The 27,150-nt window shown below is 43.4% G+C and overlaps 8 protein-coding genes across 10 annotated transcripts; 2 read left to right on the forward strand and 6 right to left on the reverse strand.

Moving 5' to 3' along the window:
• The first annotated feature begins 1,684 nt into the window (after positions 1–1,684).
• Positions 1,685–3,349, forward strand: LOC135633913 (putative glutamine amidotransferase GAT1_2.1). Of its 2 annotated transcripts, none has more exons than XM_065143914.1 (4): positions 1,685–1,794; positions 1,863–2,596; positions 2,683–2,889; positions 2,972–3,349. In XM_065143914.1, the coding sequence occupies exons 1-4, from the start codon at positions 1,704–1,706 to the stop codon at positions 3,203–3,205; spliced, it is 1,266 nt and encodes a 421-aa protein (XP_064999986.1). In that variant the 5' UTR covers positions 1,685–1,703; the 3' UTR covers positions 3,206–3,349. The 2 variants fall into 2 exon arrangements, with proteins under 2 accessions (XP_064999986.1, XP_064999994.1); XM_065143922.1 differs by having other exon boundaries at positions 2,683–2,894; positions 2,972–3,119.
• On the reverse strand, positions 3,196–4,328 carry LOC135633933 (LEAF RUST 10 DISEASE-RESISTANCE LOCUS RECEPTOR-LIKE PROTEIN KINASE-like 2.4). Its single transcript, XM_065143949.1, has one exon. It carries the CDS (start codon positions 4,197–4,199, stop codon positions 3,339–3,341), a length of 861 nt encoding a protein of 286 aa, XP_065000021.1. The 5' UTR covers positions 4,200–4,328; the 3' UTR covers positions 3,196–3,338.
• A 496-nt stretch (positions 4,329–4,824) lies between these two features.
• LOC135639081 (LEAF RUST 10 DISEASE-RESISTANCE LOCUS RECEPTOR-LIKE PROTEIN KINASE-like 1.2) lies at positions 4,825–6,041 on the reverse strand. The gene is made up of 2 exons (XM_065152838.1): positions 5,222–6,041; positions 4,825–4,853 (listed from the first exon to the last, which is right to left on the reverse strand). Exons 1-2 carry the CDS (start codon positions 6,039–6,041, stop codon positions 4,825–4,827), a joined length of 849 nt encoding a protein of 282 aa, XP_065008910.1.
• Positions 6,042–6,533: 492 nt separating this feature from the next.
• LOC135639086 (LEAF RUST 10 DISEASE-RESISTANCE LOCUS RECEPTOR-LIKE PROTEIN KINASE-like 1.2) lies at positions 6,534–7,506 on the reverse strand. Its single transcript, XM_065152849.1, has 2 exons — positions 6,636–7,506; positions 6,534–6,568 (listed from the first exon to the last, which is right to left on the reverse strand). The coding sequence occupies exons 1-2, from the start codon at positions 7,504–7,506 to the stop codon at positions 6,534–6,536; spliced, it is 906 nt and encodes a 301-aa protein (XP_065008921.1).
• Positions 7,507–11,062: 3,556 nt separating this feature from the next.
• Positions 11,063–11,913, forward strand: LOC135633937 (putative glutamine amidotransferase GAT1_2.1). The gene is made up of 3 exons (XM_065143961.1): positions 11,063–11,168; positions 11,255–11,461; positions 11,544–11,913. The coding sequence occupies exons 1-3, from the start codon at positions 11,085–11,087 to the stop codon at positions 11,775–11,777; spliced, it is 525 nt and encodes a 174-aa protein (XP_065000033.1). The 5' UTR covers positions 11,063–11,084; the 3' UTR covers positions 11,778–11,913.
• Positions 11,780–24,682, reverse strand: LOC103980082 (probable receptor-like protein kinase At5g39020). Its single transcript, XM_065152857.1, has 3 exons — positions 23,829–24,682; positions 21,960–23,228; positions 11,780–12,976 (listed from the first exon to the last, which is right to left on the reverse strand). The coding sequence occupies exons 2-3, from the start codon at positions 22,988–22,990 to the stop codon at positions 11,869–11,871; spliced, it is 2,139 nt and encodes a 712-aa protein (XP_065008929.1). The 5' UTR covers positions 22,991–23,228; positions 23,829–24,682; the 3' UTR covers positions 11,780–11,868.
• LOC103980084 (LEAF RUST 10 DISEASE-RESISTANCE LOCUS RECEPTOR-LIKE PROTEIN KINASE-like 1.2) lies at positions 12,825–15,781 on the reverse strand. Of its 2 annotated transcripts, none has more exons than XM_065143932.1 (2): positions 13,104–15,781; positions 12,825–12,959 (listed from the first exon to the last, which is right to left on the reverse strand). In XM_065143932.1, the coding sequence occupies exon 1, from the start codon at positions 15,765–15,767 to the stop codon at positions 14,646–14,648; it is 1,122 nt and encodes a 373-aa protein (XP_065000004.1). In that variant the 5' UTR covers positions 15,768–15,781; the 3' UTR covers positions 12,825–12,959; positions 13,104–14,645. The 2 variants fall into 2 exon arrangements, with proteins under 2 accessions (XP_065000004.1, XP_018679523.2); XM_018823978.2 differs by having other exon boundaries at positions 13,104–14,633.
• LOC135587030 (uncharacterized) lies at positions 23,797–25,968 on the reverse strand. The gene is made up of 3 exons (XM_065152864.1): positions 25,497–25,968; positions 25,213–25,407; positions 23,797–24,593 (listed from the first exon to the last, which is right to left on the reverse strand). Exons 1-3 carry the CDS (start codon positions 25,966–25,968, stop codon positions 23,797–23,799), a joined length of 1,464 nt encoding a protein of 487 aa, XP_065008936.1.
• Between the last annotated feature and the right edge of the window lie 1,182 nt (positions 25,969–27,150).

Consider the following 27,150-nt stretch of genomic DNA (forward strand, 5'->3'; position numbering starts at 1 on the left):
GTTAGAAACAATAAAATCAGCATTTTCTTCCACATTTTTTGTCGACTTTGATTGCCAATACATACATCATCGCATTGCTCTGTAGTAAATCGAAAGTCTTCAGGAATGGCAACAGTGTTGCTGTGAACAGTACTCTCCTTGTCTTGACGCAGGTGTTCACTGTTGAGGTGCATCACACCAATTGCTTTTCTCTGAACTTTTTGGCTGTGGATTCGAGGATGAATGCCTCACATCATAAGTCGTTTCCTGGTCAGTGATTACTGCTTTTCTATGTAAAGCCACTGCTTGCTATACATATATACATATAATCTATTTGCCAAGGCAGAGCTAAGAGTCTGTAATCAGAGTTTACGGTGCAAGAACTAATGATTCTGATTCCAAACTCGAATCACTTGTTTTAGTTTTATTTTTTAAAAAAATTATTTATTTATTTATTAAATTGTTAGAATGGATATAATCATAATTTAAAAGAATATTTGATTATTTATGTCGTGACCGATGGGTCAGTTTGGTTCGATCTCGAGTATTTAAAATCGTTCATGTGGCTACACGAATAAGGGTGGTCGACGTTAGGTCGAGTCCAAGCTTCGTCTCTAGAATTGATCCGAAGTATAGCAAGAAATTGCTCTTCCTCCCTAATCAGGTTGTTGTTCCTTCATCATTGAGTTCCTACACACAAGCCGAAGTCGGAAGGAGAATTTTTTTACTCGATCCCCTCGAAGTTTAAGTCAATGTTGAGTGGTGTTATGAGGAGTTTGAGTGTTCCTAGTTTGACCTCTGACGTCGATAAGGAAGTTAGCCTTTATATTTGCGAACGAATATTGGTCATACATAATTTGTTAATGGACATCGACTCCTCGAGTGGTCACTTGTACCTTTTATGCGAGCATCGATCGATCCGCTTGGATTCGAGTCGTGCAACACCATTTCAAGCTTTTCGAAGTGGCTCTGTATTATGCGGCGTCGTCTTGTACGCCTTCGGACAATGCAAGAGCAAGTGCCCATTTCATTTGACTATGAGGTATCATATCGATGTAGTGCATCATGTCATTTCTGAGGCTCCACGTTAGTATTGATGTAGTTGATGACTGTGCTCCACGTTAGTATTGACGTGGCTGCTGACTGTGATCAATAGCTTCGGTCACTATTATTGTCGGAGATAAACGAGAGAGCGTGCGCGTGTTATCACGTGATGGATGACTTACCCGATGACTCGTAACCGCCACCGTATACACCTGCCGGCACACCAAACGAGGCTCTGCGCTCGCCACGTGGCATATCGCCTCCCCCGCGCACCGCCTCGAAGCGAATCACCGACGGATCACCTGCGCGTGTCGCAATTAAACCACCCACATCAGCCTGACTCAGCCCGTCGCTTTCGAGGAATCCTCGTGAAGTTCACACGTGGAGGTCGGCCGCTCGCCGAAGGAGGAAATATCGTGGCTGTAGAGGTGTAGATGATACCTTGTTCCGCCAAAATAGCAACTGAGGTGAAGCGGAAATGTAACGTTACACGCCGAACTACCAGCCTTTTTATTGGAGGTAGCGGACCACACAGACTGGTGAAACGCGGGCCCCTTTGCTGTTATCTCAAACGCGTAGGAAAAGCGGTGCCGGATGAGGGTGAATCCCATCCTTCAGGTCACTATAAATGGCAACGGGAAGGGGCAACGCGAGTAAGCCGAGTCGCGAAAGGAGCAGAGATGGATTCGTCCGACTTGTTTCGAATCCTTCCCCGAGTTCTCATCGTCTCTCGCCGGACCGTTCGCAAGAACAAGTTCGTCGACTTCGTCGGTAAGAATCCATTCGTCTGCACATTGCAATAGCTTCAAGATTCGATGATTCGGCCTCTATTCTCGTAGGAGAGTACCATCTTGATCTTATTGTGGCCTACGGCGCTGTCCCGGTCATCGTGCCGCGAGTCGCTGGCATACACATGCTGCTGGAGAGCTTCGAGCCGATACATGGCGTGCTCCTCTGCGAGGGGGAGGACATCAACCCTGCGCTCTACGGTGCAGCTGATTTCTCCGGTCTATCGCTCGAGGAGATCGAGGAGGTCCGCCGCCTCCACGCCAGCGACACCGCCATCGACCACGAAAAGGACTCGATCGAGCTCTGGCTTGCCAGGCTCTGCCTCGAGCGCAACATCCCCTTCCTCGGCATTTGCCGGGGCTCGCAGGTCCTCAACGTCGCTTGCGGCGGCACATTGTACCAGGACATCGAGAAGGAGATGGCGACCGAGTGTGAGGAGGGGAACGCCACAGTTCACATCGATTACTCTGACTATGACGGGCACCGGCATCCGGTGAGGGTGGTTGAGAACTCCCCGCTGCATGCTTGGTTTCGGGACTCATTGGAGGAGGCGAAGATGGAGATCTGGATGAACAGCTATCACCACCAGGGGATGAAGAGATTGGCGGATCGGTTCGTTCCGATGGCGTTTGCAAGGGATGGCTTGATCGAGGGGTTCTACGATCCCGTTGCTTACAACCCTGAGGAGGGGAAGTTCATCATGGGCTTGCAGTTCCATCCTGAGCGCATGAGACGGCCTGGAACAGAGGAGTTCGATTATCCAGGATGCCCTGCTGCTTATCAGGTCAAATCGCTTTAATGTCTGCGACTTAGATCAGAAGACTTGGATGATCGTGTGTTCTTGGTGTTCATGGCGTTTTCGTCGTGCAGGAGTTTGTGAAGGCAGTGATCGCATACCAGAGGAAGGTTAGCAGCACAGCCGACATCGAGAATTGCCAGAGGCTGGGTGAGGAAATGGAGGAGAAAAGGAAGAACATCGTTCGGAGCTTCTCACTTGCAAAACATGTGTACGTTTCTAAGCAGGAGATGCCTCCGGCGAAAGAACAAGACCTCCAAATAGGAGCCGAATTCCTCGAGGTAAGGTAACGCCGTGCAAAGCTTGAAAGATTGCAGAGAACACGGGCTGCTGTCTTACGCTCTGTGTTGTTACTCTGTCCAGGCAAATGCGGCACTGAACCCCCAGCAGGAGAAGAGGCTGAAGCAGATGGGAGCTACGGTGAGGAACGCGTCGTTCTATCTCGAGAAGATGAAGATGAACGAGGCGAGGAAGACGGCAGCAAGGATTACGATGGAGAAGATGTCCATCGAGCAGTTGTCGGAACTGCATTCCTTCTATCACATGATGGGCAAGATATGCTCAGAGGTGTTCGACAAAAAGCTGGAGGCAACTTGAGCTTGAAGAGATGAGTGATAGAAGAGATCTTTGATATAAGACTATGATATTGTCGAATATGGAGTGATAATTTTACATTCCATCAATCACATATTTGTATCTATGATTGAAGACAAAATTTTCATCAAGCACATCATAGCCTTGGTGGCATTTGCAAGTCCGTAGCGCTCCCATTCAACATCTCCACCACCTTGCTCATGGAAGGGCGGTTCTCAGGCATCATCTGTATGCACCATAACCCAACTATCATCATCTTTCTCGCGATCTCTCTGGTCACTCCGGCAACTCCTACATTGCAGTATCGATCAAGATCATCATAGAGACAGTGTGGGAAATAGACTTCACTGGTGTTCTCATCGGTTGCACCGATGCTTCTCCTTCCTCCAGCCATCTCCAGCAGCAGCATCCCGTAACTATAGACATCAGACTTACTGGAGACGACGCCGAACCCCCTGGAGAACACTTCTGGGGCGATATACCCAACCGTTCCTCTCGCATCCGCCATGGAAATGACGCTCACCTTCGGAGGGCACAACTTAGCCAGTCCGAAATCGGAGATCTTGGGGCAAAAGTCTTGGTCGAGTAGGATGTTGTGCGGCTTGATATCGAAGTGAACGATGCGAGTACTACAGCCGCCGTGCAGGTACTCCAACCCTCGAGCGACGCCGAGTGCGATCTCGAACAGCTTCTCGCAACCGAACCGTGGTTCCTCCGTCGATTTGTCGGAGCAGATGAACTTCTCCAGCGATCCATTGGGCATGAAATCGTAGACGAGAGCTCTCTTTGATCCCTCCAAGCAGAAGCCGAGGAGGCCGACGATGTTGACGTGGGATGTGCGGCTGATGCTAGCGACCTCGTTGATGAATTCTTCTCCTCCATGGCCTTTGGTTGCTTTCAGTACCTTCACGGCGACCAAACGGCCGTCTTGGAGGGCGCCCTTGAACACAGAACCGAAGCCACCTTGGCCAAGCTTGTCATCGAAGGATTTGGTCATCCTCTTTATTTCCGAGTACCTGTACCGCTTGGGGGCGACGATTCCACATTGATGGAGAAAGGCTTCGACACCCCGCGCACTGTTCCCACACGACTGTCTCCGACATGGAATACAGCAATTCTGACGGTCAAAAGCTTCGACATCGGGCGACTTTCTAAAACGTAGGGTGTAGATCACGCGAAGGAATAAGCACAGCAACGATAAGCCTCCAATGACACTCCCTATAAAAGAACGAAAAATAATAATAAATCACACGAAGAAAAATATAGTTGTATGCTTAATGTTTGTTTCTTTTCTAAATGATGAAAATATTCACGCAAGTGAAATAGAAAAAATGAAAAGAACTGATAATTTTTTTACCTATTGTGATCCCCGTTATCATTTTAATCTTCTGATGACCAACAAGTGCTGCAGCTTGGGAAGAAGACAGTTTTCTTGAGACGTAAAACTTTGATCGAGCAAGATGTAAATAATAGTGTAAAGAAATAATCACACACAAGTTATCTTAAATTTGGTCCCGGCCATAATTTGATAGAACACATGTTTCATATATTAAATATATTATTATTTTTGAATGTTTGTGTTTGTCGGATTTATACTGTCTATCTATCTCGAATCTGAAAGCTCAAAGTTTGTGCTCAGGAAAGTCAAAGCCTAAAAAGCTCAAAAGAGATTAAATAGGTTAATTATAGATTATTTCTTATATTTTTAAAAATTATATTAAAATTTTTATACTTATAAATGATTAAATTAGATAATTTTATAAAATTAAAAATTAAGAATTTTTTTCTTAAAATAATAAAATTAAATGATTAACTTTTATAAATATAGAAATATTTAAAAATATTAAAATTGAGATACTAAAAAGTAACTAATTAAATAATTATAACTGAGCTCAAATAATTTGAACTTCGAAGTTTCATCAAACCTAATCTGATTTCCCAATTCCGAAGCTGAATTAAAGACATGAAACGTCATGTAATACTAGAATTATACCCAAGCAGAGGTTTCCGAACGCGTACCTGAACATGTTCCGAGGGTTGAACCATATGGGCAGAAGCAGGTGTGGCTCTCCTGAGAGAGCACGTCGAAGCCGCAGCGCCCACCTGACTCGACGCAGTCACGACACCACCCCTCCCCTGCCTCCCAACGTAGCGAGAACCCCCCCTTCACTGCGTCGCTAAAGCTCCGCTTCCCGGACCCGATATCGACCGCCGATGCTTGGTGTATGGGCACCACTACCATCGAGCTGCAGTTTTCAAACATCTCTATGTGGTTCTCACCGGTAAGCTGGTAATACCCGTGACGACCCCTGGCGCCGCCCGGCGCGCAACCCATGTCATGCACGTCGGGAATCAGAGGTGAGAGGGCGGTGCAGTTGACGAACACCGTGACGTTCACGTCCCGGTCGCTGTAGCTGTACAGCGAGATGTCGAGGCTGGTGTTTTGGTACGGCTGAGGGCACGACTGGTTGACGAAGGGTGGGTCGACGACGGTAATGAGGCGGTTCAAGTAATCTATATCCTTGACGACGTATCCCTTGCCGTCGATCTCGATCGTCATGGAAGTATTGTTCTTGCTGCAAGCGACATAGTATCTCGGGTAGCCACAGTAGTCGGCACGGCCGTCGACGCGAAACGGGTAGCTGATGTTGATCTTAGTGCCTCCGCAAGAGTATGTGTAGGGAGCACAATCCGCATACGGATAGATGCTCTCCGAGGAAGGAGGTGGAGTCGATGACAGGGCGAGGAGGAGAAGGATAGATGGAAGAGGAGATCTTAAGGATGGATGCATTTGGCTCTTGCCACAGAGCTCGGAGGAAGCAAGAGGAGGTGGAGGCATGGAGTTGAGAGTGTCTTTGGGTCTTTAGAAGTTGGGAGGAAATTGATGAGGTTCGGATTTATTTGTCTGTTGCATGACGATGAGATCAAATAGCTTGCCTGTATACATACATCGTGGACTAAGTCTTCGAATACTGTAGTCGATGATTCATGACACTACCTACATATGCTTGTGGGGTGTTGAGATTAGATACTTATATCTAGTGTGGCCAAGTCAAAGGTCGCGTTTTGGACGAGTCGTTCCGGAGCCATTTTTTCCTACGCATAAATGACCTTCTCTATCAGTCTACCGGAGAAAATGGATTCCTCTGCTTTTTCCATGAGATTGACTACATTCAACCACGTATCACATCCAAGTAAGTGTTGGGAGGGAGAGAAACTTTGGGAAAATGAAAACAAATTGACAATGACAAACAATAAAAAATATATAAAAAAACTGATGTAAAATTAGTGTGAATGATTTGTCCACTTTGACTATCTTCAATTAGCTGAGCTACTGCATGCGGGCAGAAACCCAGCTAGGAAACACTGAAACAGATCGAGCAGTGGCAGTAGAAAAGAGCGAGTAAATACGAAGATGTACTGACTGACAGACCTGCACAATGGGGATGAAATGTCTTTACTCCATTCCAGCAGAAGCAGGCGAAATCCCAGGTGGAGTTGATCGTTCGGTCGAGCCCACACCGCCCGCCGGAGTGCTCGCAGCTGCCGCAGTCGCCGGAGGTCACGTTTGGCCAGCTCAAATCGAATCCACTCTGCAACACCCCTCCGTATCGGGTAGGTAAGTCGTCTGCAATATAAGCCATCAGCACGTCCTGCAGGACGGGCACGACGACGACGGCGCGGCACGTCCGAGGAAGACGGTGATAAGACTCCCTCATCGTTTCGGTCGTGAAGACATAGGACCGGTTTCCACCAGCAGAGCCGAGGCAGGGGATGTGGAGATCCGGTGGGCCGTCGGTGCAGTCTAAGAAGAAGGTGAGGTTGACGTCGGAGGGAGCGTAGCGCAGAACTGAGTCGGGATCGAAGGTGAGGTTGTGATTGACTCGAGGGCACTCTTCACTGACGAAGACGATGTCGGTATCGGCGAGGGAGATGGTATGGGTTTTGTAGTCGATGTTGGTGACTGTGTAGTTGCCGGTGGGAAGGTGGATGATCGGGGTGTTGTTCCGGCAAATCAGCTCGAAGCCTCGGTAACCGCAGTGGGAGCGGAGGGAAGTGGAGTCGTCATGGACGAGCCAGAATGGGTAGGTGATGTTGGTGATGTTGCCACAGCTTGATATGGCTTCGCCGCAGGCAACGTTGGAAGGATGGCTGATGGCGGGAACGGAGAAAAGGAGGAGAAGAAAGTAAAGGGCGGAGATGGGAAGAGGAGGTGTGGGGAATTTGGAGTTCATGTTTGGGTTGGGGAAGGACGGGAGGAGGCGGTAGTGGTAAGAAGACCTTACCACTGTTGGGTTTTGCATGACCTACTTTCGAGTGCTCTGAGTAGATGGAACGAAGAATGGATCTTTCTTTGCTTAATTTTCTCGTTCCTTGGATTTTATCTTGAGAGCGTCTTGCTTGAATGGAGATAGGGACGGTGAGATGCTGAGGCTTTGCCGTGCAGTAGAAGACGATGGTGATGGGAGAAAGACTTCATGCCTGAGCTCTTTCTTGGATCCATTCAAGGTGTAAGAACAGCCCTCGGATCATCAGCATCATTTCTACTGTGGAGTTATTTAAATATGTTCATGAATTTTAAAAATAGAAAAAATAATTAAAAATGTCTTAAAAATATGGCTCTCCTAAATCTTAAATAATGTAGAAATATAAAATCATATCGAATTATCATGTATCCTCTAGCTCCATCCGTCACTTCATCGATCTCAATATTATGAAACCATATCGAATTATGACATATCCATAAGAAACTATAGAGTCATCAACATCGATTACAAAACTCATACCAACATCCACATCGATATCCTCTTGGTCCTACATTTGAGTATATCACAATTTTATTTGTTTGTGAAGATTATAAAATATTTTTATATTTGATAATATTTTATATGAATCTTATATTAAAAATTTATTTTTATCACTTAAATAAAAATAATATTTTTATTGAGTCTTTTTTATTGACTTATTTCTTATGAAAGATGTGAGTATGACAGCATCCTTGGTCCGAAACCAAAATAAAAATATCATCTACAAGTGATTGTTAATTTACAAAATGCTTAGTTAATTGCTAGTCTAATCGATATGTGATATATTGATTTGATCACCCATCATCCTTTATTTAACAATAGTTATTTTTTTATTACTCTAATTTAACTTATAAATAAAATAAAATTATAACTCATTATAATACTTGTCTTAGTAATATAATCATTCGTATTGATGTTTGGGCCATATTCCAAATTATCTTTTGAAATATCTTTCATATTCAATTTCAAACCACTTAAAATCATTCATATTGATGTGTGGGCCATATTCCAACCCTAACTAAATGACACTATCGAATGAAAGCACCGATACATAGTTGAGATTCGTCTCACACTCCTACGGTAAATCTTCGTGCCACTAATCTTTTGGTCAGTAGCTTTTCAAATTATAATTTACCTTATTAATCATATACTCATCTCAATTCTATAATATCAGTCGTTATTTTAATAACTATATTATAAAACCTCAAACTTTAAAAAAAATTATATTATACTTTAAAAAAATTTAAAGTATTTGGTTGTTTATATTATCCATAGTAATACATCTATACTTCACAGAGGTTAATACCGAGATCTAAGTTTTACATCTTTATTAGGTACTCTCTTGAACGTAATATTTTTTTGGTATATGAACATCAAATTCAAAAGTCACTTCATATTATTTTTATTGAGTCTACCTTTCCCTTCCGAAATCTAATTTCTTCGTCAATACAAGCCACTATAATAATCATCCATCACTAGGTTTATATTAGTAAATCTCAAACCCTCTCAAAAGCACTTTTTATCACATCAACTAGTGATTCTCTTCTAGACTTTGACTCCCTTATTATTCTAGTTCAATAACACCTTACCACGTCAATAATTCAAATGACCGATGAAATAACGCTCTAGGCACCACAAATGATATCCTTGTCATCTCTTCGGCCAAGTGACATCGAATTGCATCAAACTGATAAAGTATATGTCACTAACTCTGCACTAATTCTTATATCTTCAATACAACTTAATAATTCTACCAATTGGACATCATATAATAACATGCTCCAAAAAGAATATCTTTAAACTACGTCAAATTCTTGATCTTTATGCAACTACAAGCTCTCCACCTGAGCCTACTTAACTTACAATCATCTCCTAAGCCCAAAAATATTTACACTAGTGTAAAGTCATGAGTGATAAATATGATGCCCTGCTTTATAATAAATACCATATGGACCCTTATACCATTTCACCTTACATAAAATATCATTGGGTATAAGTGAATCTTTTGAATTAAGTAAAACTCAAATTGATCCATTGTCATATACAAAACATGTTTGGTAGCCAAGGGATTTCACCAGTAACCAAGTGTTTATTTCACAAAGACATTCGGTTTAGTTGTTAAATCAATGATAATTCGACTCATCCTGAATTTGACTATCATTTAAGGCTAATATATACATTAATTAGATATTAACAATACTTTCTTATAGGGCATCTTAACTGAATATATCCTTTATATAGTAACCCCTTGACTTCATCCACCCTTAGTATTTAAACCATATTTGTAAGCTACGAAAAACTATTTATGGATTTTACCAAGCTCAAAGAGCCTGTCAAGTATATCGGGCTTGTTTTTTAGTCAATCGACTTTATCAACTTCAAGTTTGATACTTCTTTATTTCTACAATAATAAAAAGAATATACTATATCTATGTGGATAATATCATCATCATAATCAATAATTTCATGAAGATTAAGAGATTGATTCTCCATCAAAGGCCTCGAAACCTTAAGCTACTTTTTGGGAGTGAAAGCAAATTCGTATCTTTTGAACTTTTTCTATCTCAAAAGAAGTGTTGAGTTACTCAAATTATATGATAGCAGCTTTACTATTGATCCCAGTACCGATAAGTACTTGGTTCCCTGAAATATTTATCTCTTATATATTTAGACATTTTATTTGCAGCCACCAAATTATCAAAATTCATACATTGACCGCATTGGTTTGTACTAAAATATATTCTACGATATCTTAAAAGGACTCTTAATTATAGACTTTTCTTTTATAAACACTTATCACTTAATCTATATATCTTCGACAAAGCTGATTAGGCAAGTATTACTAATGATAGAGCATCTATATCAATGTAAATTATCTTTCATGGAGTAAATTTGATCAATTGAAGTTTCAAAAAATAAAACATAGTTGCAAGATCCATAGTCCAAGCTAAATACTAAGCCATCACACCCACCACTATAGAACTCAATTGGATTACTAATCTACTATATGAACTTGGTATCATCTCCCAATCCACTCTAATAATATACTATGATAATATCGGTGTCACCTACTTATACGCTAATCCAATGTTTTGCTCACACATGAAATATATTATCATTGACTTTCATTTTGTTATAAATCAAGTTGTTAAACATCAACTATATGTTCCTCATATCCATACTTTTGATCAATTAGCAGACTATCTCACAAAGTCTCTCACTTACAGGATATTTTAGTTTCATCGGTTAAAGATTAACATTTTAGACAAAGGCTCAATCATGTGAGAGCATGATAGAAGATCATAATATAAATAAATATGAAATGATAATTTTATATTCGTTATATATTATAATCCTCAATTAATCTATGATTTGAGAATTAATCATAGATTTAAGTACATAATTAAATGTATGATTTTAGTATATGATTGAAAAAATTTTCTCTCTCAACTTATGTAAATAAGTATTATCTCGATAAGAAAAATAATCTGTTTCATAACAAATTCTTGATCGATCTGTTCAATTTGCAAGTGAGAGCACATCATGCTTACAACCCTGAGGAGGGGAAGTTCATCATGGGCTTGCAGTTCCATCCTGAGCGCATGAGACGGCCGGGAACAGAGGAGTTCGATTATCCGGGATGCCCTGCTGCTTATCAGGTCAAATCGCTTTAATGTCTGCGACTTAGATCAGAAGACTTGGATGATCGTGTGTTCTTGGTGTTCATGGCGTTTTCGTCGTGCAGGAGTTTGTGAAGGCAGTGATCGCATACCAGAGGAAGGTTAGCAGCACAGCCGGCATCGAGAATTGCCAGAGGCTGGGTGAGGAAATGGAGGAGAAAAGGAAGAACATCGTTCGGAGCTTCTCACTTGCAAAGCATGTGTACGTTTCTAAGCAGGAGATGCCTCCGGCGAAAGAACAAGACCTCCAAGTAGGAGCCGAATTCCTCGAGGTAATGTAACGCCGTGCAAAGCTTGAAAGATTGCAGAGAACACGGGCTGCTGTCTTACGATCTGTGTTGTTACTCTGTCCAGGCAAATGCGGCACTGAACCCCCAGCAGGAGAAGAGGCTGAAGCAGATGGGAGCTACGGTGAGGAACGCGTCGTTCTATCTCGAGAAGATGAAGATGAACGAGGCGAGGAAGACGGCAGCAAGGATTACGATGGAGAAGATGTCCATCGAGCAGTTGTCGGAACTGCATTCCTTCTATCACATGATGGGCAAGATATGCTCAGAGGTGATCGACAAAAAGCTGGAGGCAACTTGAGCTTGAAGAGATGAGTGATAGAAGAGATCTTTGATATAAGACTATGATATTGTCAAATATGGAGTGATAATTTTACATTCCATCAATCACATCATGGCCTTGGTGGCATTTGCAAGTCTGTAGCGCTCCCCTTCAACATCTCCACCACCTTGCTCATGGAAGGGCGGTTCTCAGGCATCATCTGTATGCACCATAACCCAACTATCATCATCTTTCTCGCGACCTCTCTGGTCTCTGTGGTCACACCGGCAGCGCCTACATTGCAGTATCGATCAAGATCATCATAGAGACAGTGTGGGAAATAGACTTCACTGGTGTTCTCATTGGTTGCACCGATGCTTCTCCTTCCTCCAGCCATCTCCAGCAGCAGCATCCCGTAACTATAGACATCAGACTTACTGGAGACGACGCCGAACCCCCTGGAGAACACTTCTGGGGCGATATACCCAACCGTTCCTCTCGCATCCGCCATGGAAATGACGCTCACCTTCGGAGGGCACAACTTAGCCAGTCCGAAATCGGAGATCTTGGGGCAAAAGTCTTGGTCGAGAAGGATGTTGTGCGGCTTGATATCGAAGTGAACGATGCGAGTACTACAGCCGCCGTGCAGGTACTCCAACCCTCGAGCGACGCCGAGTGCGATCTCGGACAGCTTCTCGCAACCGAACCGTGGTTCCTCTGTCGATATGTCGGAGCAGATGAACTTCTCCAGCGATCCATTGGGCATGAAATCGTAGACGAGAGCTCTCTTTGATCCCTCCAAGCAGAAGCCGAGGAGGCCGACGATGTTGACATGGGATGTGCGGCTGATGCTAGCGACCTCGTTGATGAATTCTTCTCCTCCATGGCGTTTGGTTGCTTTCAGTACCTTCACGGCGACCAAACGGCCGTCTTGGAGGGCGCCCTTGAACACAGAACCGAAGCCACCTTGGCCAAGCTTGTCATCGAAGGATTTGGTCATCCTCTTTATTTCCGAGTACCTGTACCGCTTGGGGGCGAGGATTCCACATTGACGGAGAAAGGCTTCGACACCCTGCGCACTGTTCCGACAGGACCGCCTCCGACATGGAATACAGCAATTTTGACGGTCAAAAGCTTCAACATCTGGCGACTTTCTAAAACGTAGGGCGTAGATCACACGAAGGAATAAGCACAGCAAGGATATGCCTCCAATGACACTCCCTATATAAAATAAAAGGAGAAACAAAAAAATAATAATAAATCACACGAATAAAAATACAGTCGTATGCTTAAAGTTTGTTTCTTTTCTAAATGATGAAAATATTCTGAAATAGAGAAAATGAAAAGAAATGATAATTATTTTACCTATTGTGATCCCCGTTATCTTTTTAATCTTGGGATGAGCTACAATAGCAACTGCAGCTTGGGAAGAAGACAGTTTTCTTGAGAATTAAAACCTTGATCGAGCAAGATGTAAATAACAGTGTAAAGAAATAATCGCATTCAAGTTATCTAAAATAAGACTTGAACACATGTTTCATATATTAAATATATTATTATTTTTGAATGTTTGTGTTTGTCGGATTTATACTGTCTATCTATCTCGAATCTGAAAGCTCAAAGTTTGAGCTTCAAAATGTCATCAAACCTAATCTGATTTCCCAATTCCGAAGCTGAAATAAAGACATGAAACGTCATGTAATACTAGAATTATACCCAAGCAGAGGTTTCCGAACGCATACCTGAACATGTTCCGAGGGTTGAATTATGTGGGCAGAAGCAGGTGTGGCTCTCCGGAGAGAGCACGTCGAAGCCGCAGCGCCCACCTGACTCGACGCAGTCACGACACCACCCCTCCCCTGCCTCCCAACGTAGCGAGAACCCCCCCTTCACTGCGTCGCTAAAGCTCCGCTTCCCGTACCCGATCTCGACCGCCGCTGCTTGGTGTATGGGCACCACTACCATCGAGCTGCAGTTTCCAAGGATCTCTATGTGGTTCTCACTGGTAAGCTGGTAATACCCGTGACGACCCCCGGCGCCGCCCGGTGCGCAACCCATGTCATGCACCTCGGGAATCGGAGGTGAGAGGGCGGTGCAGTTGACGAACACCGTGACGTTCACGTCCCGGTCGCTGTAGCTGTACAGCGAGATGTCGAGGCTGGTGTTTTGGTACGGCTGAGGGCACGACTGGTTGACGAAGGGTGGGTCGACGACGGTAATGAGGCGGTTCAAGTAATCTATATCCTTGACGACGTATCCCTTGCCGTCGATCTCGATCGTCATGGAAGTATTGTTCTTGCTGCAAGCGACATAGTATCCCGGGTAGCCACAGTAGTCGGCACGGCCGTCGACACGAAACGGGTAGCTGATGTTGATCTTAGTGCCTCCGCAAGAGTATGTGTAGGGAGCACAATCCGCATACCGATAGTAGCTCTCCGAGGAAGAAGGTGGAGTCGATGACAGGGCGAGGAGTAAAAGGATAGATGGAATAGGAGATCCTAAGCCTGGATGCATTTGGCTCTTGCCACAGAGCTCGGAGGAAGCAAGAGGAGGTGGAGGCATGGAGTTGAGAGTGTCTTTGGGTCTTTAGAAGTTGGGAGGAAATTGATGAGGTTCGGATTTATTTGTCTGTTGCATGACGATGAGATCAAATAGCTTGCTTGTATACATACATCGTGGACTAAGTCTTCGAATACGGTAGTCGATGATTCATGACACTACCTACATATGCTTGTGGGGTGTTGAGATTAGATACTAATATTTAGTGTGGCCAAGTCAAAGGTCGCGTTTTGGAAGAGTCGTTCCGGAGCCATTTTTTCCTACGCATAAATGGCCTTCTCTATCAGTCTACCGGAGAAAATGGATTCCTTTGCTTTTTCCATGAGATTGACTACATTCAACCACGTATCACATCCAAGTAAGTGTTGGGAGGGAGAGAAACTTTGGGAAAATGAAAACAAATTGACAATGACAAACAATAAAAAAAATATATATAAATACTGATGTCAAATTAGTGTGAATGATTTGTCCAATTAGACTATCTTCAATTAGCTGAGCTACTGCATGCGGGCAGAAATCCAGCAAGGAAACACTGAAATAGATCGAGCAGTGGCAGTAGAAAAGAACGAGTAAATACGAAGATATACTGACTGACATACCTGCACAATGGGGATGAAATGTCTTTACTCCATTGGAGCAGAAGCAGGCGAAATCCCAGGTGGAGTTAATCGTTCGGTCGAGCCCACACCGCCCGCCGGAGTGCTCGCAGCTGCCGCAGTCGCCGGAGGTCACGTTTGGCCAGCTCAAATTGAATCCACTCTGCAACACCCCTCCGTATCGGGTAGGTAAGTCGTCTGCAATATAAGCCGTCAGCACTTCCCGCAGGACGGGCACGACGACGACGGCGCGGCACGTCCGAGGAAGACGGTGATAAGACTCCCTCATCGTTTCGGTCGTGAAGACATAGGACCGGTTTCCACCAGCAGAGCCGAGGCAGGGGATGTGGATATTCCGTGGGGGGTCGATGCAGTCGAAGAAGAAGGTGAGGTTGACGTCGGAGGGAGCGTAGCGCAGAATTGAGTCGGGATCGAAGGTGAGGTTGTGATTTACTCGAGGGCACTCTTCATGGACGGAGACGATGTCGGTGTCGACGAGGGAGATGGTACGGGTTTTGTAGTCGATGTTGGTGACTGTGTAGTTGCCGGCGGGAAGGTGGATGATCAGGGTGTTGTTCCGGCAAATCAGCTCGAAGCCTCGGTAACCGCAGTGGGAGTGGAGGGAAGTGGAGTCGTCATGGACGAGCCAAAATGGGTAGGTGATGTTGGTGACGTTGCCACAGCTTGATATGGCTTCGCCGCAGGTAACGTTGGAAGGATGGCTGATGGCGGGAACGGAGAAAAGGAGGAGAAGAAAGAAAAAGGCTGAGATGGGAAGAGGAGGTGTGGGGAATTTGGAGTTCATGTTTGGGTTGGGGAAGGACGGAAGGGGGCGGTAGTGGTAAGAAGACCTTACCGCTGTTGGGTTTTGCATGACCTACTTTCGAGTGCTTTGAGTAGATGGAACGAAGAATGGATCTTTCTTTGCTTACTTTTCTCGTTCCTTGGCTTTTATCTTGAGAGCGTCTTGCTTGAATGGAGATAGGGACGGTGAGATGCTGAGGCTTTGCCGTGCAGTAGAAGACGATGGTGATGGGAGAAAGACTTCATGCCTGAGCTCTTTCTTGGATGCATTCAAGGTGTAAGAACGGCCCTCGGGTCATCAGCATCATTTCTACTGTGGAGTTATTTAAATATGTTCATGAATTTTAAAAATAAAAAAATAATTAAAAATGTCTTAAAAATATGGCTCTCCTAAATCTTAAATAATGTAGAAATATGAAATCATATCGAATTATCATGTATCCTCTAGCTCTATCCATAACTTCATCGATCTCAATATTATGAAACCATATCGAATTATAACATATCCATATGAAACTACATAGTCACCAACATCGACTACAAAACTCATACCTACATCGGCATCGAAATTGTCTTCGTTCGTGAAGAGTACATTTGAGTATATCACAATCTTATTTGTTTGATAAAATATTTTTATATTTGATGATATTTTGTATGAATCTTATATTTAAAAAAATTATTTTTATCACTTAAATAAAATAATATTTTTATTGAGTTTTTTTTTGTGACTTGTTTCTTATGAAAGATGTGAGCATGAGAGCATCATTGGTTCAAAACCAAAATAAAAATATCATCTACAAGTGATTGTTAGTTTACAAAATGCTTAGTCAATTGCTTTTGCTTCAATTGCTACTCTAATCGATATGTGACATATTGATTTGGTCACCCATCATCCTTTATTTAACAATAGTTATTTTTTTATTACTCTATTTTAACTTATAAATAAAATAGAATTATAACTCATTATAATACTTGTCTTAGTAATAGAACTCACAAATTATCTTTTGAAATATCTTTCATATTCAATTTCAAACCACTTAAAATCATTCATATCGATGTTTGGGCCATATTCCAACCCTAACTAAATGACACTATCCGATACATAGTTGAGATTCGTCTCACACTCCTACACTAAATCTTCATGATACTAATCTTTTGGTTAGTAGCTTTTTAAATTATAGTTTATCTTATTAATCATATACTCACCTTAATTCTATAATATCAGTCACTATTTTAATAACTATATTATAAAATCTCAAACTTTAAAAAAATTTAAAGTATTTGATTGTTTATATTATCCATAGTAATACATCTATACTTCACATAGGTTAATACCGAGATCTAAGCTTTGCATCTTTATTGGGTACTCTCTTGAACACAATATTTTTTGGTATATGATCATTAAATTCAAAAGTCTTTATATCACTTCATATTATTTTTGTTGAGTCTACCTTTCCCTTCCAAATTCAAAAGTCAATGCAAGCCACTATAATAATCATCCATCACTTGGTTTATATTAGCAAATCTCAAACCCTCTCAAAAGCACTTTTTATAATATCAACTAGTAATTTTCTTGTAGACTCATACTCCCTTATTACTCTAGTTTAATAACACCTCACCACATCAATAATTCAAATGACCGATGAAATAACGCCCTAGGCATCACAAATGATATCCTTGTCATCTCTTCGGCCAAGTGACATCGAATTGTATCAAATACATATCACTAACTCTTTACCAATTCTTATACCTTCAATACACCATAATAATTCTACCGAGCTTGCACATCATATAATAACATGCTCCAAAAATAATATCTTTAAACTACGTCAAATTCTTGATTTTTATGCAACTACAAGCTCTTCACCTAAGCCTATTGAACCTACAATCTGTTGAAAAGAATAAAAAATAAAAAGAATTATTGAAGGAACGAAGAAGCTTGAATACATTAACATATCCCTCTCCTATTTATACTGATTAGGAGGGAGGATTTTCCTCAACAGAATAGAGGATTTCCCTAAGTATAAAGATTTCCTCATATAGTTGAGGAAATCTTATCTGCTATCATGCCCCCCAAAATGATACTCCTGTCAAATCAAACAGTTTACAAGCCAAAGGCTTCGTGAGTAGGGCAAGAGCAGATCGCTGCAGTTGCGGCTACGACGGTGACGGTGATGACACTTCTCGCTCGAGTGAGATGCGGGAACGAGGAGGAGAGGTCGTTGGCCGGGGAGCAGTTGCGAGGTTGCGTCGGCTCTGCTTCTGCAGGAAGAGGCAGAGGAAGAGCAACAGTAAAGAATACCGCCGGCGCAGGGAGAAGAGGGAGGAGAAGAGAGCGTGGCATGGTGGTCCTTATTCAACTTCGAAGGAGGCCGACGCAACGATCCTAGTGGACGTCCGTGGAAAACACTGTAATACTTTGAGATGGAGTCGCGGTCCACGAGGCAGTAGGAGAAGGAGCCGAGATTGGAGTCCGACAGGGAGATGGGTCTACTTCGAGATGTTTAGAAGTGACCTTCATGGCGAGGGCTCTGATACCATGTTGAAAAGAATAAAAGATAAGAAGAATTATTGAAGAAAATTTATTGAAGAAGCAGCTTAAATACATTAACATGTCCTTCTCTTATTTATACAAATTAGGAGGGCGAATTTTCCTAGTAAAGAGATTTCCTCGTATAATTAAGGAAATTTTATTTGCTATCACAATCATCTCCTAAGCCCAAAAATATTTACACTAGTGTAAAGTCATGAGTGATAAATATGATGCCCTGCTTTATAATACCATGTGGACCATTATACTATTTCACCTTACACAAAATATCATCGGATATAAGTGAATCATTTGAATTAAGTAACATGCAAAGCACGTTTGGTAGCCAAGTGGTTTCACTAGTAACTAAGTGTTTATTTCACAAAGATGATTTAATTATTAAATTAATGATAATTTGACTCATCCTGACTATCACTTAAAGCTAGCATATACATTAATTAGATATTAACAATACTTTCTTATAGGGCATCATAACTGGAAATATCTTTTATGTAGTAACCCCTTGATTTCATCCACCCTTAGTATCTAAACCATATTTGTAAGCTACAAAAACTATTTATGGATTTTGCCAAGCTCTAAGAGCCTATCAAGTATATCGAACTTGGTTTGATACTTCTTTATTTCTACAACAACAAAAAGAATATACTATATATCAATTAATCTACATAGATAATATCATCATCACAATCAATAATTTCATAGAGATTAAGTAATTCCTTAAGCAATTGAGATATTGATTCTCCATCAAAGAACTAGAAACCTTAGAAACCTTATGCTACTTTTTGGAAGTGAAAGCCACATTCCGATCTTTTGAACTTTTTCTATCACAAAAAAGTGTTGAGTTGCTCAAATTATATGATAGTAACTTTACTATTGATCTCAGTATCGATAAGTACTTGGTTCCCTGAAATATTTACCTCTCATATGTTCAGACATTTTATTTGCAGCCACAAAATTATCAAAATTCATACACTAACCCTCTATTGTGCATTGGTCTGTACTAAAATATATTATGCGATATCTAAAAGGACTCTCAATCATAAACTTCTCTTTTATAAACACTTATCACTTAATCTCTATATCTTCGACAAAACTGATTAAGTATTACTAATGATAGAGCATCTATATCAATGTAAATTATTTTTCATGGAGTAAATTTGAGCAATTGAAGTTTCAAAAAATAAAATAAAACATAGTTCCAAGATCTATAGTCCAAGCTAAATACTAAGTCATCACACCCACCACTATAGAATTCAATTGGATTACTAATCTACTGTTAGAATCGAGAGCACTAAGAGGGGGGGGGGGGGGGGGGGGGTGAATTAGTGCAGCGGAAATCTTTCAGCGATTAAAAATGAAAGCTGCGTTCGTTCGATAAAAAATATTTTGATGCAAAAGCCGATTCTAAGATTACTTATGATTAAGTGCAATTTACGTCTAAACACAGTTTGCGTCTAAGCGCAGTTTACGCAGTTTGCGTCTAAATGCAGTTTGCGTCTAAATGCAGATTGCGTCTAAGCGCAGTTTGCATCTAAGCGCAGTTTGCGTCTAAGCTCAGATTACGTCTAAGCGCAGTTTGCGTCTAAGCGCAGTTTGCGTCTAAACACAGTTTTACGTCAAAACGTAGTTTACATCTAAACGCAGATTCGGAAAGATCTGAACTTAGACACTCGTTCGTAAAAGCGCAGAAGGCAGTTTGCAGTTATAAATGGAATCAAAACGTAAACGTAAACTGCAAAGAAACTCGTTCGTAAAAGCGCAGAAGACAGTTTGCAGTTATAAATAGAATCAAAACGTAAATGTAAACTGCAATGTAAAGATCGTACGAAAACACCGATTTACGTCTGAATGCAGATTCGGAAAGATCAGAACTTAGAAACTTGTTCGTAAAAGCGCAGAGAGCAGTAGCTATGTAGGGGGTTTGCAGTAATGATAAAGTGCTCAAAATAAAAGCAAACCAGAGATTTAGAGTGGTTCGGTCAGTCTTGACCTACTCCACTTTTGGCTTCCTCCACTGACGAGGTCACCGACGTCAACTAGAGGCCTTCATTCAATAGGCGAAGGCCAACTGCCCTTTTACAGTTTCACTCCTTTTGACGGGCTCAGGAGACAACCCTTACAGAACCTTTCTCTCCTCTCTTTACAACTTAAGACTTGAAGAACAGAAAGAGAACTTTTGGACTTTACACAAATTTGAGCTCTTAGAATCACAGAAAAGATCAAGAATTCGGTGTAGGTCTGTATCTTTTCAGTGCTGAATGGGTGGGGTATTTATAGGCCCCAACCCAGTTCAAATTTGGAGCTCAAAACGATCAAATCCCGGAATTCCGGGATCAGGCGGTTGCACCTCCTGACTGGAGAGGTTGCACCGCCTGGCAGAGCTCGAGGACTGAGCCCAGGCGGTTGCACCTCTCTATCAGGGGCGGTTGCACCGCTCTGCCAGAGCTCGAAGACCGAGCTCAGGCGGTTGCATCGCCTGACTGAAGAGGTTGCACCGCCTAGCAGAGCTCGAAACTTGAGCTCTGGCGGTGCTACCTCCTGACAGAGGAGGTTGCACCGCCCAGTCTCGCTCGAAGACTGAGCCCTGGGCGGTTGCACCTCTTGGCTGGGGCGGTTGCACCGCCCAGTCTCGCTGGGAGACATAGCCTGGGCGGTGCTACCTCCCTACCTGGGCGATTGCACCTCCCACAGCAACCGGGGTCCGAATGGGTTGAACCATTCGACCCAATTTGAGTTCTTCATGGGCCCAATTGCCCCAGGATTAAGCTAATGGGATCACCTCCCATTTCTAACTTAATCAAAGTGCTAACTACGATTATTTCCTAAGACATATTCTGCAGCTTGCTTCGGTGAGTCACTCGCTTCTTCCGGCGAGTTTCCGGCGAACTTCCGTCGATCATCCGATGAACCCTCGGTGATGCTCCTGCGGACTTCCGGCAAACTCCTGGACTGCGACGATCCACTTGGCAAGTTCCGACGAGCTCCTTTGGCAAGCTTCTGGACTTCTCGGATTTGTTCCCGCAGAACCTCCGACGACTGTCCGAACTTCCGTCGAGCTCTCGAACTCCCAACGTGATCATTGTCATGACTCTGGCGCAACTCCTGCTGAATATCTTACTTTCATCGTAGTTAATCCTGCACACTTATCTCGACACATACATTAGACAACAAATGACAATTGACTTCATCATCAAAATCCGAGATTCAACATCTACTATATCAACTTGATATCACCTCCTAATCCACTCTAATAATATACTATGATAATATCGATATCATTGACTTTCATTGTTTTGCTCATACATGAAATACATTATCATTGACTTTCACTTTAATATAAATCAAGTTGTTAGATATCTATGTGTTCCTCATATCCATATTTTTGATCAATTAGCAGACTCTCTCATAAAATCTCTCACTTACAGGATATTTTAGTTTCATCTGTTAAAGATTATCATAATATAAATAAATATGAAATGATAATTTTATATTCGTTATATATTATAATCCTCAATTAATCTATGATTTGAGAATTAATCATAGATTTAAGTACATAATTAAATGTATGATTTTAGTATATGATTGAAAAAAATTTCTCTCTCAACTTATGTAAATAAGTATTATCTCGATAAGAAAAATAATCTGTTTCATAACAAATTCTTGATCGATCTGTTCTGTTTGCAAGTGAGAGCACATCATGGCGTTCGTGGCATTTGCAAGTCTGCAGCGCTCCCCTTCAACATCTCCACCACCTCGCTCATGGAAGGGCGGTTCTCAGGCATCATCTGTATGCACCATAACCCAACTATCAACATCTTTCTCGCGATCTCTCTGGTCTCTCTGGTCACTCCGGCAACTCCTACATTGCAGTATCGATCAAGATCATCATAGAGACAGCGTGGGAAATAGACTTCGCTGGTGTACTCATCGGTTGCACCGATGCTTCTCCTTCCTCCAGCCATCTCCAGCAGCAGCATCCCGTAACTATAGACATCAGACTTACTGGAGACGACGCCGAACCCCCTGGAGAACACTTCTGGGGCGATATACCCAACCGTTCCTCTCGCATCCGCCATGGAAATCACGCTCACCTTCGGAGGGCACAACTTAGCCAGTCCGAAATCGGAGATCTTGGGGCAAAAGTCTTGGTCGAGAAGGATGTTGTGCGGCTTGATATCGAAGTGAACGATGCGAGTACTACAGCCGCCGTGCAGGTACTCCAACCCTCGAGCGACGCCGAGTGCGATCTCGTACAGCTTCTCGCAACCGAACCGTGGTTCCTCCGTCGATTTGTCGGAGCAGATGAACTTCTCCAGAGATCTATTGGGCATGAAATCGTAGACGAGAGCTCGCTTTGATCCCTCCAAGCAGAAGCCGAGGAGGCCGACGATGTTGACGTGGGATGTGCGGCTGATGCTAGCGACCTCGTTGATGAATTCTTCTCCTCCATGGCGTTTGGTTGCTTTCAGTACCTTCACGGCGACCAAACGGCCATCTTGGAGGGCGCCCTTGAACACGGAACCGAAGCCACCTTGGCCAAGCTTGTCATCGAAGGATTTGGTCATCCTCTTTATTTCCGAGTACCTGTACCGCTTGGGGGTCAGGCTTCCACATTGATGGAGAATGCCTTCAACACTCTTCGCATTGTTCCCACAGGACTGTCTCCGACGTGGAAGACAGCAATTCTGACGGTCAAAAGCTTCAACATCGTGCGACTTTCTACAACGTCGAGTGTAGATCATGAGGAATACGCACAGCAAGGATAAGCCTCCAACGACACTCCCTATATAAAAAATAAAAAAGAGAATAAAAAAAATCACACGAAGAAAAATATATTTCTATGCTTAATATTTGTTTCTTTTCTAAATGATGAAAATATTCAGGTAAGTGAAATAGAGAAAATGAAAAGAACTGATAATGATTTACCTATTATGATCCCCATTAGTTTTTTAGTCTTCGGATGAGGATGAACAACAATTGCTGCAGCTTGGAAAAAAGACAGTTTTATTGAGAATTAAAACCTTGATCCAGAAAGATGTAAACATGAATGTAAAGAAATAATCACACACAAGGTAGATTAAATTTGACAGAACATATTTTTCATATACTAAAATATATTATTATTTTTGAATGTTTGAGATTTATAGTGTCTATTTACCTTTAATCTGAAAGATCAAAGTCATGTTTGAGCTCGGAATGTTAATTATATATTATCTCATTTAATTAGTTATCTTTAGCATTTCGATCTCTATAATTTTAAAAATTATGTTGAAATATGTGTATTTATAAAAATAAAATATTGAGATCCTTATAGAAATTAAAAAGATAATTTTTAAAAATATAAAAACCTTTCAAAAATATAAGAATCGAAATATTAAAAATAATTAATTATAAGAATAATTTATAATTAGTCATGAGCTCGAGAAAACCAAACCTAAAACTTTGGCTCAATCACACACATTTTGGGCTTCAAAGTTTCATCAAACCTAATCTCATTTCCCAATTCGGAAGCTAACCTAAAGACATGAAACGTCATGTAATACTATAATTATACCCAAGCAGAAGTATCCGAACGCGCACCTGAACATGTTCCAACGGTTGAACCATATGGGCAGAAGCAGGTGTGGCTGTTCGGAGAGAGCGCGTCAAAGCCGCAGCGCCCACCAGAATTGAAGCAGTCACAACACCACTCCTCCCCTGCCTTCCAATGCAGCGAGAACCCCCCCTTCACTGCGTCGCTAAAGCTCAGCTTCCCGTACCGGATCTCGTCCGACGCTGCTTGGTGCATGGGCACCACTACCATCGAGCTGCAGTTCCCAAACATCTCCATGTGGGTCTCACCGGGAAGCTGGTAATACCCGTGACGACCCCCGGCGCCGCCGCCCGGCTCGCAACCTATGTCATGCATGTCGGGAATCGGAGGTGAGAGGGCGGTGCAATTGACGAACACCGTGACGTTCCGGTCCCGGTCGCTGTAGCTGTACAGCGAGATGTCGATGCTGGTGTTTTGGTACGGCTGAGGGCACGACTGCTTGACGAAGGGTGGATCGACGACGGTGATGAGGCGGTTGAAGTAATCTATATCCTTGACGACGTATCCCTTGCCGTCGATCTCGATCGTCACGGAAGTATTGTCCTCGCTGCAAGCGACATAGTATCCCGAGTAGCCACAGTTGTCGGCACGGCCGTCGACGCGAAAAGGGTAGCTGATGTTGATCCTAGTGCCACCGCAAGAGTATGTGTAGGGAGCACAATCCGCATACCGATAGTAGCTCTCCGAGGAAGAAGGTGGAGTCGATGACAGGGCGAGGAGTAAAAGGATAGATGGAAGAGGAGATCTTAAGCCTGGATGCATTTGGCTCTTGCCACAGAGCTTGGAGGAAGCAGAGGAGGTGGAAGCATGGAGTTTGGGTCTTTAGAAGTTGGGAGGAAATTGATGAGATTCGGATTTATTTGTCTGTTGCATGACGATGAGATCAAATAGCTTGCTTGTATACATACATCGTGGACTAAGTCTTCGAATACGGTAGTCGATGATTCATGACACTACCTACATATGCTTGTGGCGTGTTGAGATTAGATACTTATATCTAGTGTGGCCAAGTCAAAGGTTGCGTTTTGGACGAGTCGTTCCGGAGCCATTTTTTCCTACCAGTCTACTGGAGAAAATGGATTTCTCTGATTTTTCCAAGAGATTGATTACATCAAACCACGTATCACATCCAAGTAAGTGTTGGGAGGGAGAGAACCTATGGGAGAAAGAAAACAAATTGACAATGACAAACAACAAAAAATATATCAAAAAATGATGTAAAATTAGTGTGAATGATTTGTCCAATTAGACTATCTTCAATTAGCTGAGCTACTGCATGCGGGCAGAAACCCAGCAAGGAAACACTGAAATTGATCGAGCAGTGGCAGTAGAAAAGAGCGAGTAAATACGAAGATATACTTACTGACATACCTGCACAATGGGAATGGAATGTCTTTACTCCATTCGAGCAGAAGCAGACGAAATCCCAGGTGGAGTTACTCGTCCGGTTGAGCCCACACCGCCCGCCGGAGCGCTCGCAGCTGCCGCAGTCGCCGGAGGTCACGTTTGGCCAGCTCAAATTGAATCCACTCTGCAACACCCCTCCGTATCGGGTAGGTAAGTCGTCTGCAATATAAGCCAGCAACACGTCCGTGGAAGATGGTGATAAGACTCTCTCATCATTTCGGTCGTGAAGACATAGGACCGGTTTCCACCAGCGGAGCCGAGGTAGGGGATGTGGAGATCCGGTGGGCCGTCGATGCAGTCGAAGAAGAAGGTGAGGTTGACGTCGGAGGGAGCGTAGCGCAGAATTGAGTCGGGATCGAAGGTGAGGTTGTGATGTACTCGAGGGCACTCTTCACGGACGGAGACGATGTCGGTGTCGACGAGGGAGATGGTACGGGTTTCGTAGTCGATGTTGGCGACTGTGTAGTTGCCGGCGGGAAGGTGGATGATCGGGGTGTTGTTCCGGCAAATCAGCTCGAAGCCTCGGTAACCGCAGTGGGAGCGGAGGGAAGTGGAGTCGTCATGGACGAGCCAGAATGGGTAGGCGATGTTGGTGATTGTTGCCACAGCTTGATATGGCTTCGCCGCAGGCAACGTTCGAAGGATGGCTGATGGCGGGAACGAAGAGAAAGGGCGGAGATGGGAAGCGAAGGATATGTCATAGTTCGATATGGTTTCCATGACATCGAGACTGATCGAGTCATGGATGGAGCGAGAGGATACATACTAATTCGATGTGGTTTCATATTTCTACCTTATTCAAGATTTAGGAGAGCCATATATTTAAGACATTTTGAATTTAATTTCTTGTTTTTAAAATTCAAGAATATATATATATATATAAATAACTCTACAGTAGCTGTTGCGGGAAACAACTTTGAGAGCCGTGGCCTCGGGGCCGACGCGGCTCGGTTCAGGTTCGAACGTCAGGATCTCTCCGGGGCGTGCCTCAAGCCCGCGGGGTCAGTCCGGTGCGATGGTCCGATCGGGACGGGGTCGCCGTGTCCTCTGGGTAGGAACTCCTCGTCCGCGCGGTCGGCGAGGACCCTTGGCTTTGCACCTGCACAAAGGTTGGGTCGGGAAGCTCGACCCGACCCCTCCGACGATCAAGTTAGAAGAAGATATGGAGGGGGTTTCGGATGAAGAGGTGTTTGGAGTGCCTCTCCTCTGTCCCCCCCGCTCGTTCAGAGTGCAAGGGTATTTATAGGGGAGTTTGGTGTTACTTGACGTGCCCGCCTGTAGGAGGCAAGCTGATAGCGTCTGACATGGGCGCTGGCGTGGCGTGAAGAACCGTGCCTGAGTAGGCGTTAATGCGCCTCGGCCGGTGTTCCGACTCGGTTGACTGAGTGCAGTCGCGTCGATCGAGGCGTGAGGCGTCGGCTGACGTCAGCCGAGTCTTATCATAATTACTATCCTTATCAATAGTGATGAGGGTAATAATGGCGACATGACGCGCCACGACGTCAGCCACGCCTGGACGACACTCTGCCCGAAGAGGGCAATAATGCCGACGCGATGTGCGCTGACGTCTCCCGCTCTCAGACAACGACTTCATCGTTGTCTGACCCAACACACTCGACCGAGGCAAAGGAGAACGACGATCGAGGCACGCCCATACCCCTGCGGCAGTTCGGCTTTTCATGCAACGCCAACAGCAATGTCAGATGCCATCAGATGTACGAGCCTGTCTCTTGCAGGCAGGCACGCCAAGTAACACCAAACTCCCCTATAAATACCCTTGCATCGTAAACGGAGAGAGGGGACAGAGGAGAGACACACACTAAAACACTTCTTCTCTTGAAACCCCCTCCACATCTTTCTCTAACTTGATCGTCGGAGGGGTCGGGCCGAGCACCCCGGCCC

The sequence above is a fragment of the Musa acuminata genome, chromosome BXJ1-3 (assembly GCF_036884655.1).
Source record: "Musa acuminata AAA Group cultivar baxijiao chromosome BXJ1-3, Cavendish_Baxijiao_AAA, whole genome shotgun sequence".
Lineage (NCBI taxonomy): Eukaryota > Viridiplantae > Streptophyta > Magnoliopsida > Zingiberales > Musaceae > Musa > Musa acuminata.

Excerpts from the sequence above, each read along its gene's own strand:
- LOC103980082 (XM_065152857.1), bottom strand. The coding sequence starts at position 22,990 with ATGATCTACACTCGACGTTGTAGAAAGTCGCACGATGTTGAAGCTTTT. Across the intron at positions 12,977-21,959 it reads AGCGCTGCAGACTTGCAAAT|CCTTTTATTTTATATAGGGA; the intron begins GCCACGAACGCC and ends TTTTTTGTTTCT.
- LOC135633913 (XM_065143914.1), top strand. The coding sequence starts at position 1,704 with ATGGATTCGTCCGACTTGTTTCGAATCCTTCCCCGAGTTCTCATCGTC. Across the intron at positions 1,795-1,862 it reads CAAGTTCGTCGACTTCGTCG|GAGAGTACCATCTTGATCTT; the intron begins GTAAGAATCCAT and ends CTATTCTCGTAG. Across the intron at positions 2,597-2,682 it reads GATGCCCTGCTGCTTATCAG|GAGTTTGTGAAGGCAGTGAT; the intron begins GTCAAATCGCTT and ends TTCGTCGTGCAG.
- LOC135639086 (XM_065152849.1), bottom strand. The coding sequence starts at position 7,506 with ATGCAAAACCCAACAGTGGTAAGGTCTTCTTACCACTACCGCCTCCTC. Across the intron at positions 6,569-6,635 it reads ATTTCATCCCCATTGTGCAG|TGTTTCCTAGCTGGGTTTCT; the intron begins GTCTGTCAGTCA and ends GATCTGTTTCAG.
- LOC135639081 (XM_065152838.1), bottom strand. The coding sequence starts at position 6,041 with ATGCCTCCACCTCCTCTTGCTTCCTCCGAGCTCTGTGGCAAGAGCCAA. Across the intron at positions 4,854-5,221 it reads AACCCTCGGAACATGTTCAG|GCTTTGACTTTCCTGAGCAC; the intron begins GTACGCGTTCGG and ends TGAGCTTTTTAG.
- LOC135633933 (XM_065143949.1), bottom strand. The coding sequence starts at position 4,199 with ATGACCAAATCCTTCGATGACAAGCTTGGCCAAGGTGGCTTCGGTTCT.
- LOC135633937 (XM_065143961.1), top strand. The coding sequence starts at position 11,085 with ATGGGCTTGCAGTTCCATCCTGAGCGCATGAGACGGCCGGGAACAGAG. Across the intron at positions 11,169-11,254 it reads GATGCCCTGCTGCTTATCAG|GAGTTTGTGAAGGCAGTGAT; the intron begins GTCAAATCGCTT and ends TTCGTCGTGCAG. Across the intron at positions 11,462-11,543 it reads TAGGAGCCGAATTCCTCGAG|GCAAATGCGGCACTGAACCC; the intron begins GTAATGTAACGC and ends TACTCTGTCCAG.
- LOC135587030 (XM_065152864.1), bottom strand. The coding sequence starts at position 25,968 with ATGGAAACCATATCGAACTATGACATATCCTTCGCTTCCCATCTCCGC. Across the intron at positions 25,408-25,496 it reads CCCCTACCTCGGCTCCGCTG|ACGACTTACCTACCCGATAC; the intron begins GTGGAAACCGGT and ends CTTATATTGCAG. Across the intron at positions 24,594-25,212 it reads ATTCCATTCCCATTGTGCAG|GCTTAAGATCTCCTCTTCCA; the intron begins GTATGTCAGTAA and ends AAATGCATCCAG.
- LOC103980084 (XM_065143932.1), bottom strand. The coding sequence starts at position 15,767 with ATGCAAAACCCAACAGCGGTAAGGTCTTCTTACCACTACCGCCCCCTT.